The sequence below is a fragment of a genome, unplaced genomic scaffold (assembly GCF_019419815.1).
Source record: "Pyrus x bretschneideri cultivar Hongxiangsu unplaced genomic scaffold, Pyrus_bretschneideri_v1 Contig16, whole genome shotgun sequence".
NCBI lineage: Eukaryota > Viridiplantae > Streptophyta > Magnoliopsida > Rosales > Rosaceae > Pyrus > Pyrus x bretschneideri.
The window spans coordinates 6322218-6342897 of NW_025999457.1; the positions used below are offsets into that span (position 1 = coordinate 6322218).

The window sequence follows — 20680 nt, forward strand, 5'->3', positions numbered from 1 at the left end:
CGATTTGTAAATATAAGATTTTATGTTCGACTTTTGTGAATGATAAATTTGACACTAAATTATTGTTGGTCACTGTTTGTCCCTCCCCTTCCCCTCTTCCCCCAATATCATTGTATCAATAAAAAAATAACTCTTAATCAAGTTGGTACCACTCAAATTCGACTCACCAACCACATAATTTAAATAAATTTAATATAAAATGTGCTGGCATAAATGAATAAAAAATTCAGATGTTTTTCTATTTTAAATTAAAAATGTCGAGCAAATTAAGTATCATTTGAGGTTTTAATGTTTTCAAAGATGAAACCCTTTCCTGAGCTATTAGGGGAGGTACTGTCTAATAAGAAAATGCTGAAAACCCTTTAATTAAACAAACATAAAACCCAAACTCTTTTTTTCCAATCTCACAATGCTATAAAAAAAAAAACTAGGTGACATAGAAGATTAGTGCTGTACTATTTGTGTGTACAAAAGTAAAAGCACAAACCAAAACTAGAAAATATACCAATAAATAAATGGAAAATACTTATGTGGGAAACCTATTTATCTATTCATTGGTAATAAATGTCTTTTACAATATAAATATTTGTTTATTCTCTGCCACATAGTATTGCGATTTAGTAATATTCTTGTTCATTGTAATAGAGATGATTTGGGTTTGATTCTTACTACAAGAAAACAGGGCTTATGTGACGACAGATATTCGTCACAGAAAATAAAAATGCGTCACATTTGATAATATGTGACGCTTTTACAGCGTCACTGCGAGCGTCACCTATGACACATCACGGAAAGTATAAGTGACGAATTTTAAAAGCGCCACATATTTTTAGTATATGTGACACTGCTTTCGTCACTTAATACTGGTTTAAATTTATGAAAATAGGAGATTGTGACAGATAAGGCGTCACAAAAGAATAAATTATGTGACCTACATAATTCGTCACGTATGAAATAGATAAGTGACGTTGAAAGCGTCCCATTTTTCTTCCATTTGTGGCATAGCTTGGGTCACTTATGTCAAAATAAACTATCTATTTTTGGAAATATATATGACAAACCAATACAATTTCATATTTATAATCTAATATTACAATTCCTTGTTTATAAAAAAGAATAAATTATGTGACCTATATAATTCGTCACGTATGAAATAGATAAGTGACGCTGAAAGCGTCACATTTTTCTTCCATTTGTGGCATAGCCTGGGTCACTTATGTCAAAATAAAATATCTATTTTGGAAATATGTGACAAACCAATACATATTCCCTGTTTATAATCTGATATTACAATTCATTGTTTATAAAAAAAAGAGTAAATTATGTGACCTATATAATTCGTCACTTATGAAATAGATAAGTGACGTTGAAAGCTTCACATTTTTCTTCCATTTGTGACGTAGCCTGGGTCATTTATGTCAAAATAAAATACCTATTTTGGAAATATATGTGATAGACCAATACATATTCCTTGTTTATAATCTGAAATTACAATTCCCTGTTTATAAAATAGAATTACAATTCATGTTAAATATAAGGTAATGCTTCGATTAATTGCATTTTCATTAATAAACTACTTAGGCACATACATCAAGTACATTTCATATACTCACATAAAAATCCCAAAAAAATCTAAATCTTAGTGTCCTATCTCAGCTCAATGGCAGTTCATCATGAAGGGCACCAACTTCTCTATACATTGAGGAGCTAACTAAAAAAGTTCTACCATGTGTATGACTAAAGCTAGATAACAGTAAGTTCATCATGAAGGGCACCAACTCCTTTATACATGTTGGGATGCTAACAAAAGAGAAATCTAACACACTAAGGAGCTAACCAAAAAGTTCTACCATGTGCATGACTAAAACTAGATAACAATAAAAGACTTTGTAATATAAATTAGTCTTCATCCATGCCAAGGTCTTCCATTTCAGCATATGCACCATTGACATCTGAAAGATCATCATCAGTACCTATATAATTGTTGATGTCCTGACACTTTTTTGCTAAAAGTGCTTTCACTTGTAATATGAGAATATCATTCTTCTTTTTCAACTCTTTATGCTCCTTTTCCAAGTTGACGAAACTAGTTCATAGAAGCTTTATTTGATCTTTCATCTCTGTTAACTCAGAACTTGAAGGCATTGAAGAAACAGAATCAGATGTATCCATTGATAGGAGCATATTTATACGACTTAGTTAGCTTGTTTTCTTGCATTTAATTAGCTAAACTATGTTAATTATAGTGTTTAAAGTTATTTTCGTGCAATTTCAGGTTTTAGTGTCAAAGTATGCAAAAAGAAGCAATTTGGAGCATTCTAGAGCATTTTTGGGCCAAGATTGGATAGTGCAAGCATGGTGGCATGAGGATGGACGAATTTGAAAGGCTTGAATTCAGTTAGGGAGTTGCAAGGGGGCCTAAAAACCTGATTTCTAGAAGGCTACATTTCAGCCACATGCACTCCCATCCTTTAATCCATTGCAGCCACATGCACTTCCATCCTTTCATCATTGCACCACAAATCAGCCACATGCACTTTGCCTTTTCATCATTGCACCACAAATCAGCCACATGCACTCCCATGCTCTCCCATTAATTAATTCAAGTCCATATCTGATTTCCCTAGGGTTATAAGTGCCTATATATACTCATATTAACCCCTAGATCAGATCACCACCTCTCATACACATTCATTCACGCCAGAAATTCATTCCCTCTCTCTAACACAGCCATACTTCACCATTCTTCATATTTTCTGCCCAAAAACACTCATTGCCTTCCCCTACATCCATCCCTACCCTAAACACATCATTCTACATCATCCATAACCCCCAAAACTCACCAAAACCCCTTGTGCCGCAGCAACTAGAGGAGAAGAGGCTTAAACGTTCATACAATTCAAGATTGAGTTGTTGGAATTTTTAGGTGTACTTCGATTCTTGTTTTCAATGTTTACTTTGTTATTACTCTCTAAGTTTGTTGTAATCATGAGTGGCTAAACCCCCTTGGTTAGGGGGGAATTCGAAACCATGTACATGCTTGCAATATGATTTGATTACATTCAGTTGTTATTTCATAAGTTGTGGATTCAATTCGTTCATCTATTTGATTGATAACTTATTTGTGTATGTTGATTGAGAGTGCACGCTTAGTTTTCATGCATGAATATGATGCTAGATTATGAGGGAGTTTCACCTAATAGTTACAATCTTATAATCACAAGTAGTGAAGGTCGCTTGAAAACGATCGCGTTGAATGAATTCTTAGCATAAGTTTCATGCAATTCATAGTAACGAATGCTTCGTCAATGCTTATGTTTTTCATAGAACTTAATGATTCTTGCTTGTATCTCTATTATGCAATTCATGTAGGGAACTTGTAGGGAATGTTTTGGGTTGTCGTATGCAATCATCCACCTTAATAACTTGTGGAAAAACTGAGGGTTAATTAGTGCAATTCACGGTTAATTTGGGGCGTTGAGTATTTATAATTTATTGGAAGAACAACTGAAAATCGTTTTGTTTGCAAGTGTGACATGTGTGGAGAAGAACCTCCTAACTAGCCTTTTATCCATCCTTTTTATCCAAAAACATTCTACAATCTGTTTAGTTTAAAGTTTCTGTTTTATGTTAAATTTTCGTCCAAAACAAATCTCCCTTTAATTTGAAGTCTTAGATTAGTTAGAAAGTGTTTTGATTGTGTTTCTAAGTATTTTGATTCAAGTTTTCATCCAATTTCGTCCAAATTAGTGTAGGTGCTCAAAACTGCCCAGAAAGTGGTTTTTAGGCAGTTTTGAGTCTTCTAGTTGCTGTTTTGGGTTTTAGGTTTGTTTAAGTGTTTTAACTTTTAGTTTTGCATTCTTTGAGTCGAGTTTAGTGTTTTAAACTTTGTTTTTGAGTTTTTAAGTCAGTTTCCAAGTGTTTAGCAATCCCTCCTAATCCCCGGTCTAGAACGATCCCTACTTACATCTTTACTACAATTTGACAAAAAGAGGGTTTAATTTGTGTGCTTATCTATTTCGCATCATCCATACGAGGAAAAATACCTACACCATTAACAGATTTTCCCTTCCTCCCAAGGTTCTCAGCCATGATGCCAAACTCATCATCCAATGGAAGTTGTAGAGAATCTGGTGGAGTACCATCTGGTGCTTCTTGGATAAATTTCTCCATAACTTCATCCTTCTTTTTTCTCATCTTATCCTTATATAACAAATAACACCAAGAATACTAAAATAGTGAATTCAATATTCATCAATTGCTAAATAAGTAATATATTAACAATAATAATATGTAAGGAATTCAACTTCTTTTGGTGCTTTTGCTTTCTAGGGGAAAAGATGGAGCGTTAATTGCTCAATGGCTGAAAAGAAACCAAATTGTAAACATAGTTCAAGTCAAAATTTGTCATACCTTATAGCTCTTAGAGTAGTGATATCACTTATAATTAACAATAATAATGTTAGTTTATGTCATATTTACTTGTCACCTTGTAACATCATTTTTATAGCAATGAACATCATACACAAAAGTGAATTCAATATTGATCAATTGCTAAATACCACATTCATACACAAAAGTGACTTACATATTTCTCTTGAGCAATATCATTTATCCATTGGCCGTTCTTGTTTTTGTGGAGAGCCCCCCAATTGTCAATCACAGAAAATGGTTCTCCTTTCTACTCCTCATATTCAAAACAAAATATAACAAACATGAGCATATCGAAACTACACACTTAATTTTATATGTGATTTAATTTCATTACCTTGTGAGCATTCCTAGCATGTTGGATGAATGGCCTTGCCCCTCCCTTGTGATGATACTTTTGTTTCTTTCGATTATCAGCATTTTTCTTGGAAACATCCTACATTAGAGTGCCATTATGAGGACTACTTGTAACAACATTATACATAAGAGGAAAATGAAACACCTTGAATCCATGAGTGGTTCTAAAGTATTTATCATCACATCACACTTTTGGTCAGGTTTGTTGAATTTTAAGTGTTTGTTTGTATTATGATTCATAAGGAAACAACCACATAAGGAGATATATAGGACAAGGGGTGATCAACACACTGATCACCCTTGAACCATTCTTACACGGCAACTCCATAAAACAGGGAGCATAAAGAAGGTAAGGCAAAAAGCTTCTAACCACCTTAGAAGTATCGGAAAGAAGATACAAAATCTAACTAGAAGTAAGTTGACAACTACACCCTAATCATCAACCTAACCAATAGCTGCATATGACTGATGCTGCATATGACTGATGTTGCATACTGATGCTGCATATGGAATACCTACTCTTGACTTTATTAAGGTTCACGAATATATGGCATGATTTGCAATGTGTAAATTGTAATATAAAAATTTGATCTCAAACTGACATGAAGTTGAAAAGTCATTGAAATTACTAAAAAGGCTCATAATATTCCTAGGTCACTTTCTAAGTACGTTAAAAGAATTTAATTACTAGTGTGAATTTGAGGTAGTGGATTTCTTTTGTTTTTATTATTTTCTTTACATTTCTAAGAAGCTCATGTGTTGATCTCTTTTAATATAGTAAGAAATCATATTGTAGACTGTGATTTGTAGGGAAATTTTTTTTTAAAAATAAATAAAGAAATTGTTCTACAGAAACATACCAAAAAGCATAAATAAGAAACATGGCAAAGTGTTGCAGCAAGATAACATAAATAAGAAAATGTTTTACAGAAACATACCAAAAAGACTTCACTAGTGTAAATATTATCACATAGCCAATGCCAATGACTCACTAGTCTCTCATTCCATAGACACTTATCAGGCAGCTTAGTTCGTCATCTCGCAGGTGTTTCACATGATAAGTAGTGCTCATGCAACCGAAACCTAAATTGGGAGTACAACTTCCCCATCTTCTTATTCACATAAGCAAGAATCTTCTAATTGCACAAGTCTACCTCAAACATTATTTAAAATCAAAATAAAATATAAATAGATGAGTGGTTGAAATTATTATGACTAAGTTGAAGTAAAGTCAAACTCAGTAGCAATGACTCCCACAATTTTTCCTTAGCCATAGCAGGAACCTTCATCCATCTTTTGTAGCACACCGGTGCATCACTTCGAACAAGAATCCCTATTTTAGACGTGAAAAAAGCTGACACACCTGCATCAATTGGTACTTGCTGCTTAAATCAAAGATGACTGGCATCTTCTTCCCATTATTGGCCTCTAAAATATCATGCAGGTGTTTCCCAGATGACTTTCCATATGTCTTTTTTTTTGCAGAAAAATCAAACTCTGCTTCTGGAAACGAAAGACAAATATTTATAAAGTGTTGTCATGATAAGACATAAGAATCATTGTACAGTTGTATATATCATGTACAACTGTACAATCATATATAACTCATCTTGATTGTTTTTGGCATATATAACTCATCTTGAGAAATAAAAGTGACCTTAATGCATTATGTATGCCTTACAACATCTGACCTATTCCTTTACCTGATACAGGTTAGAATCTGTAGGGAGAAAGCAACTGGTCACGTATATGCAATGAAGAAGCTTAAGAAATTAGTATACATTCTCTCATACCTTTTTTTTCAAATCTAATTTAATTTTTCTTCCCTAGGCTTAGTACAATTGGTGTTTTTTTGTTTAGGTGGAACATGTGAAAGTTGAGAGGAATCTACTTGCTGAGGTTGATAGTAATTGTATTGTCAAGCTCTATTGTTCGTTCCAGAAAGAAGAGTACTTTTATCTAATTATGGAAGATCTTCCTAGTTGGGATATGATGACTTTATTGATGCGCAATGGCACATTGACAAAAGATGAAGCTTGTTGAAATAGATCAAGATCACAAGTAAATCAAGTATGGGTTGTGTTAGTGATGTTGCACAAGTAATGCTGCACAATAAAAACAGGAAAAACAGGTTGTAATTATCACTATAGCTAAGTTATAGGGTTAAAATGATGGCTACAACCTTCCAACTTGTCAATGTCTCTCCCTAAAATCTGGGATCTCCTTACTTGTAATTATTATTTGTTTAGCCGTTGTTGTGTCTGGTTTTCTAACGCAAAAACCATGTGGTAGGTAGTGGCTGTTGTCCGCTATTTTTGTAATCTGTCATCTGGCTCTTTATAAGAGCTTTGTTCTCTCTCTTGTAAAGATCATGATCAATATACAAACCTTGAAATTCAATAAAGCTATATTTTATATTGGGGAAACCATCCTAGCTATTGAGTCCATTCATAAACATAATTACATCCATAGGTACATTGATGTTAGTTTGATTATCTGATTGTACACTTGTACACCATATGTAGATGCCCTATTATCTAATTCAAAGGAACATTACTTTGACCATATTTACAATATTATTACTATAATAAATATTTATAAAGTGTTGTCATGTAGAATTTTAATACCTGGGTTATTGTTTGCTAGTTCTTCAGGTGATTGTGAAGGTGATGAGGGTCGTGGTGATGGTGGTTGAGCTGGTGGTACAGGTGCTGTTGGAAGTATGCCCACAAAGCCACTCATTTGATGTAATAGCTTTTTGGAATACTTATTGTGTTAAACTTTTATATGTTTAATAGAGGGCAAAGCTTATTGTTAATCACTATTTATAGTATCTTGTGTTTAAGCAATAAGGGAATCCAAGGAATGTATTTGATCTAAGAGACAAGTGATTTAAGTTAGTTAAATTAACGAGACCTTTCTCTTATGTTCATTCCTAAAACGTTCCTAGCCATAGGATTGCCAATTGGGCATTGACAATCCGCTAAGGTTAGTATGTGTTATGTCGACTCAAGCGTGAGTATGAACTAGTCTCAAGTCATTTGGTGTTGGACACTAAGGCAAACACATAGGTGCTCGAAAGAGTAATCGAGTACACTGAACAACGATCAAACGAGAGTTCGAACATACATGTCATGTGAGAACTCAATAGTTGCAATATGCAAAGTAGTCCTTTGACTTGAGGCATCATTGATGTCTAATGGTTAGGTCCTTGATCTTTGATTATGTCAACGACATTCCATTGGAGTGTCCACGGCATTGTTGGGGTCAAGCTATCTAGTCATGTAGGCATATGAATGCACAACAAGGGATCTCTAACCTTCCATGATGGAAGGAGAATACTCTAAGATATGATTCGAGAGTCTTTGGCCAAAGCATATGAATATGACTAAGGAAGATGTTCCAAATCTTATTCAATTGAATCATATAGAGAAGTATCACATTGGATAGTAGACATGAAACAAACTATCACTTAAACAATGTGATTAAGAGTATTGTATTAGAGAAGGACCGTATTGCATTGTAGTTGTAACTGGATAGGTTCTCCAACCACTTCTACTTAGCTTGGGTAACCATGACATGCTGCTAGGCGTCACCCATGGTTTGTGGAAGCCCTAAAGATTAGCAAACACTAATTTTAAGGGAGAATTGAAATGTGGTTTCAATTCACAATCGATCGTTAAGAGTAACATCGCCCACTACCTCGCTAATTGGAACCTAATGGATCGTACACCGAGTAAAGATATAAGTGAAGAAATTATATGAAATGGATAAGCAATTAAATGGTTTAATTGAAGAATGGTCAAGATTAATTAAATAGTTAATTAATTATACGAAACGTTCGTATTGGGCGTTTAAGTTAGTTTTGGGCTTCGGGGCACAAAAACGTTTTGGTCCACAAGGCCCATTATGTTTAAGTTGTATGACAACTAAAACAAAATGGGCAATTAAGCCCAATAACTACATAGAGGCCGGCCATAAGGGTGGAGGGTAGTGAACTTGGCTTAATTGCAAGTTTGCCACTCCATTGTGAGGTGGTATAAAGACATCTTTATAGCCATTTCATCCTTAGGGTTTTCTAATTGAATTTGGGTGAAAAATATTCTCTCATTTTCTCTACATAGAGGCCGGCCACCTTAGGTGAGGAACATCTAGCAATCTTTCTTCCTTAAGTCATCCATTTCATCTTCACACAACATCTTTGGTGTGGAGACTTAGAGACACCAAACTTTTGGTGTTTTGGAGAACAAATCCTCAAATCCTCAAAGAAGAAAAGGAGCACTAAAAGGGAGAAAATCACAAGGAAGATCCAAGGAGCAAGGAGGTGACTTGAAGGCCCTCCACTTGGGTGAATCCCTTATGCAATCAAGGATGAGCTTCAAGGGTAAAGAATCTCTAAATTCTTATTCTCTTTAATATTGTTAAAGAGTCTTATGGTTCACCATATACTAGGCTTTGAAAGTCATGGGTTTTATGAATTGTTTTTGAATGCATGCCTACTTTAAAGTGTTATTAGTTTGCATATGTATTCAAATGTTCTTACATGTTCTTAGCTAGGACAAAATTTTTCCTTCAGGTGCATCATTTGGAGGAGGTGGTGTACGATCCGTCACCATTTTCACCCTCTTTCCTAGTTGCATTGGAGCTGATAATGCAGATAGTCGAACAAAAAATACATTACTTTAGCAAGATTTGTGACAACTTTACTAAGATAAATATTTATAAAGAGTTGTCATTTAGTATTTTTATACCTGGGTTATTGTTTACTAATTCTTCGGATGATGGTGGTGGTGGTGGAGCTAGTTGTACAAGTGCATCATTTGGAGGAGGTGGTGTGCGATCCCTTACCATTTTCACCCTCTTTCCTCGTTGTATTGGAGCTGATAATGTAGATAGTCAAACAAAAAATACATTACTTTGGCAAGATTTGTGACAACTTTACAAAGACAAATATTTATAAAGAGTTGTCATTTAGTATTTTTATACCTGGCTTATTGTTTACTAGTTCTTCAGGTGATTGTGATGGTGATAGGGGTCGTGGTGGTCGTGGTGGAGCTGGTGGTACAGGTGCATCATTTGGAGGAGGTGGTGTGCGATCTATCACCCTCTTCACCTTTTTTCCTCCTTGCGTTAGAGCTGCCATCTAAATAAAGAAAAGACACAAGTTACAACATAATAACATCACAAAATAATCTTACATTATAAGCATAGCATACAAACCTTTTTATTTTAGAAAATTAAAATTAACGTATCATGCATGAATCTCACCAAAATCATTAATCATAATCATTATATGTATAAGTTGTTTCACCATCTTCATTATTTCCAAATAACAAGTCCTCATCCTCCTCATTTTTCTCCCTTTCCTCCTCTTTGTCTGTCTCCGCCTCTGCCTCATCCATTTGTTGCCCCATTACACCAAGCATTCTTCGAATCTTTTCGTCAACATCAATTGATTCTAGATCAATGTCCTCTCTGCATAATGATATAGTACCTTCATCATTGTCATCTTGAACTGGCCGTATTGAATTATCACTTTCATGCTCATACTCATCATCATCTTTGTCATTTTCGTCATCATTATCATCATCATCTTTCTCAAGAACATCCTAAACATGCCTATGTTGAATCTTCTGCACAACTTTCCAAGGATGACCCAACTTTAAATCGTCAATATAAAATACTTGTTGTGCTTGTGTAGCTAACACATATGGGTCACTATCATACCACCGATTGTTTACATTCACCTATGTAAGATGAAAATCTTGAATGATCTTTTTTCCTTTGGTATCCATATTGTACCAATGACATTTGAAAAGAATTACCTTAAAACCTCTTGTAAATTGAACTTTAATGACATTAACTAAGTTGCCATAAAAGTTACACGGTTCACCATTATGTGATCCATACATCATTACCCCATTATTCTGTGTTGTGCGGTTTGGATCAACAAGTGTGACCAAATATCGTATACCATTCACAATACACCCTGTGTATTGGATAATGCGTCGATCAGGACCTTGGGCTAATGAAAAAATTTCTTCACTTACCAATCTAGGTTCTTGAAAATATAATGACCTGACTTGCTGCCTAAACCAGTCTGGAAACAACTGTTTATGTCTCTGTTCTACATTAGCATGATTCTCTCTTTCCAAAAGTTGGATATGCTCATTACATGAATATAAAAAATATCAATTAAAATAATGGAATTACAAATATCATAAGTGAATCTTGAACTATTAAAATCACATACTTTCTGAAGTCTTCAATTTCGTCACAATTGTCTAAGATATACCAATAAGCCATTTCTATATCTTTCCTCGAAAGTTCAGCCATTACATGACCTCCAATTGGACGTGCTTTTTGAGCAAAAACAGAAAGGAGTGCATTGGTATCATCACCATCATTGTTTCTTTCTGGTCGAGTGAATTCCATCTCAACATCACATAGATACATGGAAATGTTGAAGATTCGTATGCCATGTGCACTTCCACAATAGAGCCTTCAGGTCGAGCTTTGTTACAAACAGATTTCTTGTACGTGCTTGACAATCTAAAAGTTAAATTATTGTTACTATGTAGAAAAACAAACTAAATTAAACTAAAGCAAACATGATGACACATTACCTTTCTACAGGATACATCTAGCGACATCCAACTGGTCCTGCTAATTTAGCTTCTCGTAGCAAATGCACAGTTAAATGAACCATGGGAACGAAGAAAGCAGGCGGGAATATTTTTTCTAGTTTGCACAATATAAGCACAGTATCTTCTTCCAACTTATCAAGATCAGCAACAGTAACTGTCTTTGCACATATTTGTTGAAAGAAATTTGACAACTCAACAATTGGTACATATATCTGCCTTTTCAAATGTTTTCGAATACCCACGGGAAGTACACGTTGCATCAACACATGACAATCATGGCTCTTTAAACCCATAACTTTTCCTTCATTTACACGCACATTTTGTGAAATACTAGATGCATAACCATCAGGAAATTTAATTGATTGCAACCATTGCAAAAAATCTTTACGCTCGGAAGGATTGAATACATACTGAGCTGGTGGCTTATCCAATTTATTATTTTCATTCAATTCCAATTGCAAACTTTCCCTGATATTCATGTCTTTTAAATCCATCCTCGCCTTGAGTGTGTCCTTTGATTTCTCCGTGTTCAACAATGTCTCAATCAAAATATCAAATATGTTCTTCTCAATGTGCATGACATCAAGATTATGCCTAATCTTCAATTTCGACCAATATTCCAACTCGAAAAAAATACTCTTCCTTATCTAGCTTAATTCTTCAGCATTCTGCTTCCTCTCTTGTCTTTATTATCATGATGCTTACCAAATGTACGAGGAACAATATAATCTAATTGATCAAGTATGTCCTTGCCTGAGAAATCTCTCGGACAATTTCTCATCTTCGACGACCACTAAAGAGTGCAGTATTCTTCCGCCATGAATGATTAATTGGTAAATAGCGACGGTGTCCAATATGACAATACTTGCTTCTCAGCTTGGTGTACGATCCATCCTCATTACATACTGGACATGCCAACTTACTGTGAGTGCTCCAACCTGATAAATTTCCATAAGCAGGAAAATCATTGATGGTCCATATCACAGCTGCATGCACATTAAAAGTACATACATCCATCTTATCATAAGTTTGAACGCCACTTTCCCATAATTCCTTAAGCTCATTTATTAATGGACGCAAATATATATCAATCTCATTTCCAGGTGCATTGGGTCCAGGAATTAACAAGGTGAGAAAAGAGAATGGCTTTTTCATACATTTCCATGGGGGCAAATTATATGGAAACAAAACAACTAGCCACATACTATAAGGCTTGCTCATATCCGAAAAAGGATTAAACCCATCAGTTGCAAGGCCCAATCTAACATTTCGTGGGTCTCGAGCAAAATCAGGGTATATTTTGTCAAACTTTTTCCAAGCAATAGAGTCTGCTGGATGCCTCATTGTGTTCACATCATTGACTCTTTTATCCTTGTGCCACCTCATGTCTTTGCTCATATGTCTTGACATGAATAACCTTTGCAACCTTGGTTTAAGTGGAAAATACTGCAATACTTTTCTCAGAACTTTCTTTCTTTGCTCACAAACACTAGCCTTATACCTTGGCTCATTACATACTAGACATCTATCTTTCTTTTCATGTTCTTTATAAAACAATGCACAGTCGTAGTAACAAGCATGGATATTTTCATACCCCAATCCAAGACATCTCAATATCTTCTTGCACTCATAGAATGATTTAGGAACGTGGTTGGGTTGGGGACACATCTTCTTCATCATTACTAACATCTTATCAACTACCCTGTCAGTCATATAGTTGGTAACTTTGTTGTGAATTAATTCCACAATGTAGCTCAATACTGTATATTCATTGCATCCAAGGTATAGTTCCATTTGAGCTTCATGAAGCAACTTCTAATAGTTATTAAAATCTACCCTATGAGCATTAGTCACCTCACCACTCCACAATGTATCTTGATCATTGTCATTATCATCCAATATTTGAAATGCATCCTCAATCATATTGACCATGTTGCCATTAGGACTACTAGTTTGCTCGTCATTCGTAAATCCTGAAGTTTGTCCTTGCACTTGATGGATCCGCTCACCATGATATATCCATGTATCATAATTCATATCCATACCGAAATTCAACAAATGAAGATGAACATCTTCAATAGAATGAAAAAATCTGTTATGGCAAACTTTACAAGGACATGATATCTGATTATTCTGGTTCACATGATGACGAGCAATGTCAATGAATGACTTGACCCCTTCTCTATATTCCAAACTAAGGAGATTCCAATTACAAATCCATTGTCTGTCCATGATGTCCAACTGTATTTTAACACAATATTAACTTACTAAGACTTATTTTTTGAAACACTATATGTTTTAGATTAAAATAATTTCGAGTAGCTAGATATGGAATTTACATAAACGAGGAAAAGATATATTAATTTCAACAAGATAGGATACATGTCTTTCGTAGGATGTGTGTGTGCATACATAAAAGCCATATGATATTTTTAAAGTGACAAAATTAATAAAATTTGTATCCTAAAATTCCAAATATTGTATGCATTAATAAATAAATAAAAAGTTTATAGATTGGTACCTGATTGTTCTATTCTCCAAAGTATTGTAAAATGTATCTTATCCTCTGTGCTGATTCCCTGAAAACAAACGGCAAAACACACCATATAGGTCAAGGGTTTGTTTTGTTGCTAATGAGAGAGTGAGAATTAAAATACTCTGATGCTAAAAACAAATATGCAAAACTACACTCTTGCACATTGGAAACTTTAATAAAACTTAGAGTATTTCAATTTAAGTGGACCTGCCAACCCTAAATTTAGTAGAGTTCTAAAATTGTATTACAATTCTTTTGAGCTGGGTTTTCATTAGCAGGAAATATAGTTGGAGGACGTTGTTGCAATAAAAACTTTGCCCTCTCAGTCATAGTAATTGAAGGATACTTCGCCAAAGCCTTCCATAATGGCTGAATGCATACAAGAATTTCTCACATCAAATCGTCGATACAATTGAGAATCAAGTTCCTTTGTGACAAAGATGTAGGGAAAATAAATGATTTTTTATGCAAGCATTTTTAAAAAAATACAACACCAGCCTAAAGAACCCAAAGAATAAGGTCCATCTCATTATAGAAGTCTTGGTGTTCTAGGAGAATCATGCATGGGATTTTGCTAGAGAATTCTAGCAAGCAAGGTCAATGCATCATGCACAGGGGTGAATCTATTAAGGGACCAGGGTGGTCCCAGGACCACCCGAAGCTCGAAAAAATGGCTGTGAGGATCTTCAAGGACCACCCATGTTAGTGATGCTGCACAAGTGATACTGCACCAGTGATGCTGCACTAGTGATGCTGCACAAGTGATGCTATACTAGTGATGCTGATGCTGCACAAGTGATGCTGTATAAGTGATGATGCACCAGTGATGCTGCAAAATGTGCTTAAAATGATTGTTGATGATAATACCAATCATAGTGTGGTCGAAGCAAATAGGTTGTTGAAAGACATACGATCTTTTGAGTTTGTGTTTCTCATACTTTTTATGAAATCTATATTGGGAATCACGTATCGTTTATCACAAGCATAACAAAAGGATGATCAAGAGATTGTGAATGCAATGACTTTAGTCAACACATGTAAAGAACATGGAAGCTCACATATAATCATTTCCAACACTAAATACATGTTTTACTTGATATATCATTGAAATCATATATAGCATAAATGAATGTAGCTTGATAACTAACTTGGAAGCTCACAAATCCATGACAGATAAACTATTATATAAAATTAAAAGCAACACAATGGATAGACAAGAAAATAGCTATAGAAACTGTAAGGGAAATATGTCATAAACTTATCAAGGGTATTATGTTAAAATAGATTTTCTTTTTAAAATGAATCAGTTGGTAGATCAACTGATATCACACAGCTCTTTCAGCTTTCGTATGAAAACGGCCAACACAAATATGTAGTGCATAAAACCAAATGGATTAAGATTTTCGTCAATATACTGTTTAGCTTCTATAAATTGCCATAGTTCATTCAAACAAAATTTATGTGCATAACCTAAAACAAAATTAAGATAAGGTAAGACCTTACCCACTTACAGCCACCAAGTTAGATGCAAGTATCTGGGTGTTGAGGAGAGTGGGGCAAATCAGAGTGCAATGGGGAAAAAAAGGGTGCGATCTGTGGGAGATGAAGGGGAGATGGGTGGTTGCCGATGATGGCAACCACTGGAGCGCAAAAGAGGGAGATGAAGGGGTGGGGTGAAAAAGGACGAAAGTGAGAGTGGGTACTCTCTGTTTAGAAAACCAAAGGAATATGAAGGTGGACTCTATGGAAGAACTTCAATTATTTTATTTTAAGTTTTCATATTTGGCTTTTATGAATAATTTTTTTATATATAATCAGTGAGGCATCTTTAGCTTCACATTTGAGTATGTCATATTATTTAACATTATGTGACGCATTCTACAATTTGTCACCAATAAACTTTCATTTGGGCGGTAAAATTTCCCGCCCATTTATATGTTGCGAATTTGAAAGTTATATGTGACGCATACAATCTAAAAAATCATGCTGGTCCCGCGAAAGTTTTTATATGACGCTTTCTAAAATCTCCTCACTTATTCTCATTATATATGATGAATTTCTGGGTGCCACCATAAATTCCGTCGCATATTCCTTGTTTTCTTGTAGTATTTAGAAAGTTGTTTATTCTCCTTATTTTTTATCTAAATATTTTTTTTTTTTTTTTTTTTTTTTTTTTTGTAAAAAAATTATTCAATTTGAAGATCGTTAGTCATCTATATGCAATAAATAAATACACAATTCTTCATGAGAATATTACTTAATAGTAAACACCACACTGTCAATTTGTTCGACTGTGGATTGCTAAATGGTCTAGAAATTGATTTAAGTTGAATGATTTTTTTTTTTGTTTTTTGTTTTTTGTAAAAATGATCTTTAGATGATGATGATAAAGAGAATGAACTTTTCAAATTATTAATGTTTGTAAAGTAAAAACTTTGAATCACAAGTGAGTAGACAAGTAGATTCCCTTATAAATGGACACAAGTATAATCTTAAAAAAAATTACGGTTTTTATCACAAATGGTCAGGAAGATTGATCAAACTCATCATTTTAATCCCTCACTGTCAAAATCAATCAATATTGTCCCTAACATTCATTATCACGCATCAATTTGGTCTTTTTGTTTAAATTCCATCAATTGTTCTATTAGTTTGTATGTGGGACCCACAAATCCAATAAAATAGTGACATGAGTGGCAGGTCCAGGGTTTCAACATTGGGTGGTCCTAATTGTAAAAGTTTTAAAAAAACTTAAACGAAAATAACATTGAAAAATCTTACAATAAATTACTATTTGATGTTAGAGAGAAACATTCCAACATCAGATTGTTTGATCTAATCAAAATAAAAAATCATATGAACTAACAAAGACATAATATATATATTAGAAATTATTATTTGCACTATAAAAATATCACTTTGTATTTCAAACTTTCTAAAATGAGAAAGAAATCTACACTTACGAGGAGTGTAAAATATAATTTTTAAAATATAGAAAAAGTTCTCTATAAATTAACCAACAATGATCAAATTGTTATATAAAAAAAAAAAAATCATAAACTACATCACAATAATCATATGAATATTTTCATCTAACACACACATAAGACCAAAATCATAAAATTTATTTGAAATTCAATATTGTAATGAGGTGATGATGGAAAGATAGAGGTGGAATAGTTTTGGTGGGGTAAGGTTTGTATTGGATGGGTGGATTTGGGGATTTGTGCTAATTAAAAGAGGGAATTGCATGAGAAGTAGTTGGGCCTTGGGTTTGTAGACGAAAAAGAGTTTTAATTTTTTGAATGGCCTGGCACAAAACGGCACCGTCTAGGCCAGGTCATTAAAAACAATTTTAAACTTTCTTCTTCTTCACTAAATTCTACTGGGTGCTGCGTTGCAAATTCATGGAGTTCCAAAACCAGCACGGGACCAGGCAGTTGGGTGGTCCTTAACGATCTTCATAGATGCTTCTCCAATCTTCCGAAGGGTCCTGGGACCACCCAGGTCCTGTAATGGATTCGCCTTGGACACATGGATTACACATAATAGGGGCTTTTATCGCAAATGGTTCCTGACATTGATCTAATTCCTTATTTTGGTCCCTAAGTTTCAAAATTGATAAATTTGGTCTTTAACTTTCATTACCACTCATCAATTTAATCATTTCATTAAAATTTTGTCAATAGTTTTTGTTAGTATGCTGATGTGGTGTGACAACCAGTCCCTAATTTTACGATTTTATTAATTTTTTAAAAGAGTGAATTGACGAAAATGCCCCTATTGGCGAGATTGTTGATTTTCTTTGACCTTCATTTAGTGACGCGTGCAAGTTACTATTTTACTGTACTCTCACAACTCTCAACGGGATGATCGCGTAAGCTTAATCTAAATCGAAACCGGAGTTACGATAGTGCTTTTACGGAACTACAAATTCGAAAAGTACCTTTGTAAAGATTACTATTTATTAATTTATATATCTCATATTTATTATATTATTATTTTAATATTAGTTGAGAGAAATGAAGGAAAGGAGAAGGATGGACAGAGGAAAGAAGGGATAAATGAGAGAAAAAAGGAGCTGCTGCCCAATCAGAAGAGAGAGGGGAAAAAGGAAAGAAAGGAGGGTGGATGCCTAATCAGAAAGAAGAGAAAGAGAGAGTGATCAACCAGAGAGGAGAGAAAGGAGAGGAAATGAGGGAGTGGAGGAGCATCGGATCACCCTTGACCCGGTTTCTCCTTGCCGACCCGACCCGATTTTGAAACTCCCCAATGTCGATTTAGGCATTTTCCCGATGAAATGACCGTCGCCACTACCCGAAACTAACTCCACGACATTCCTTCTTCAAGTTCCACCCCAAACCTAACCCTTTTTTGTCTCAATTTCATGGGGATAGCACCAGCGGCACCGTGGGAGAGATCGGCGAAAATCCGCCATTTTTGAAGGTGATTTCTTCGACCACCACCATCATTAGCCTCCTCTTGAACCCAGGAACAAGTCCCAAGCCTTGGTTGGTGCGGCAGAGCGCCAAAGGTGACGAATCGAAACACACCCTTTATAGGGTTTCTGGTGGTTCATGGTAATTTTAGGCCACTTCCCGGCCTAATTGGACTTCAGCCCAGGTATGAAAGTTGTTTTTCTCATTAAGATTTTCATTCTTGTAAAATTTGGGAATTTTTGGAGTTGTTTGATTTTCTGGTGAATTGGGGCTGCCGACCGCCACATGCGACGACGTGTGGCCAGTGGGCCGACGCTATGTTTTTAAGTTAAATTCGATGTTATGATTTCAATTTGATAACCGTTTGTTATAGTTCGATAGTTTGAACTTAGTATGGAATACTACGTCACTTGACCATTTTATGATTCAACGATCCGACCATTAGATCGTCATCAAACCTTAATACGTTATAGTACGTAATATTTGAAGACCATAGGAACTAATGGATTGGGAATCCGACATACGAATCTTCCCAATTGAATTCTAAGTTTGTAAAACAAATGTTGATAGCAACCTAATTCTAACAATTGGCGGAGATCCGACTGTTGAATTGTAAAGAAGTTTTAGTATGTTGTTTTAGAAGCATAGTGGGGACTTTGGGAAGTTACGGATCGGAAATCCATAGGGGGATTTTCCAGATTGACTGGTATAGGGTTGTGGACCCTCCTTAGCGTATTTCGACGCCTCAATGCCAAATTCACACTCCGTTTTCCCAAATTTAATTATTTTAGTGGAGTTTTACTAATGGGTCCTAATATTATGCTTAGATGCGATTATTATTGGTGACTTCAGCTATTCTAGTTTGAATGGGTTCGACTCGACGACATGATATGTGAGTGGGTCTTTTCTTTGATACACACACACACACACATAATATATATTGGTTAGTTTCCATATATAAAATTATTAATAAATTCTCTACGTGATTGCCATGATTAAACTTACGTTTATAAGAAATGCCTTATTGTTGGGAAATGATGAAATAATCCCACGGGATGCACAGGTAAGCTTACTATAAGGGGATGCCTTAATTATATTTATAGTCATGAATAGTATGATATTGACTAGAATTGTTGAATGGATGTGGCATGATTACAATTATGTTATTTGCTCATCGTTTGCTGCACCAGTGTTAGTGCTCGCCTAAGGCCAGGGCTAGTCTTTTATGTGTATGTTCACATCCCCACCGCACGCTCGCCTTGGATCTAAGTATGTGCCAGTCCCGTCGTACAGGTTGCAATAGGCAGCTCCGACTTGTATGTGACCACGAATAGCACCAGTCTTCATGTGATTGTGGCACTATAGCGTATATTATTGTTACACCCAGTCCTGTTCATGTCAGAATACCTCTGCATGAACTCATGTGTTAGCATGTGTCATTGAGCATCCAATATGATATGTTTTCTTAGGCGAGATTATGTGATATTGGTTGTTATATGTTCATTTACGCAATATTGCGACGTATGGGAATCTTGTGATTTTGCAGGCTATGGTAAGTATTTTATTACTATATGTAGTATATATATTTTGGGAACTATACTTGTTTTACGGCGATGGATTATTATGTTTTTGAAAAGGTTTTTACAAAGAACCCTTGTTTTTTGCCCCTTCAGGTTCTAGTAGCAGAGCTTTCGTACCAATGAGGATTATTGGAAAATCTTGGTGTAGTTGATTACCTTCGATGGTATAATTCTTACCCTATTTTACTGTACTGTGTCATCACGTGTGAAATGGGTTCTTTCCTGCTCACAGCGCACTCTTATATTTAGGCACTTTTAGGTTTAAATTTATTCACATTTTCCACTACACTACACTTTATGGCTTCGTCACCTTCTAGGTGTTAGCCAGCACTGCTCGATTCGGATTTCCAAGTGGACATTCTGGGTTGGGATGTGTCATGTGGTCCCACTAATCCAATCATATGGCGTGACATGGATTAATTATAAGAAACTATTTTTTTTAAGACGGAAACAACTGACGAGTATTCCGCACTGACATTTCTCTCATATCCCACAACCCCAATTGGAAAAAAAACTCAATCTAAATTCGATAAAATTGAATCCAAATTTCATAGGATTATAACCAACTAGAGAGAATGAAGAGTGAGTTCAGGGAGGCCAAATGCTTTAGTGGTGTTATGGTGCATTCCTTTTCTTTTTTAGCATACATAGATGAAGACGATGATGTCTTTTTTTTAATTTTTTAATTTT

At 35.0% G+C, this 20680-nt stretch overlaps 1 protein-coding gene across 1 annotated transcript; it reads right to left on the reverse strand.

The window, feature by feature from the left end:
• Nucleotides 1–11431: 11431 nt before the first annotated feature.
• Nucleotides 11432–13478, reverse strand: LOC125475779. The gene is made up of 3 exons (XM_048581149.1): nucleotides 13295–13478; nucleotides 12342–13195; nucleotides 11432–12034 (listed from the first exon to the last, which is right to left on the reverse strand). The coding sequence occupies exons 1-3, from the start codon at nucleotides 13476–13478 to the stop codon at nucleotides 11432–11434; spliced, it is 1641 nt and encodes a 546-aa protein (XP_048437106.1).
• Between the last annotated feature and the right edge of the window lie 7202 nt (nucleotides 13479–20680).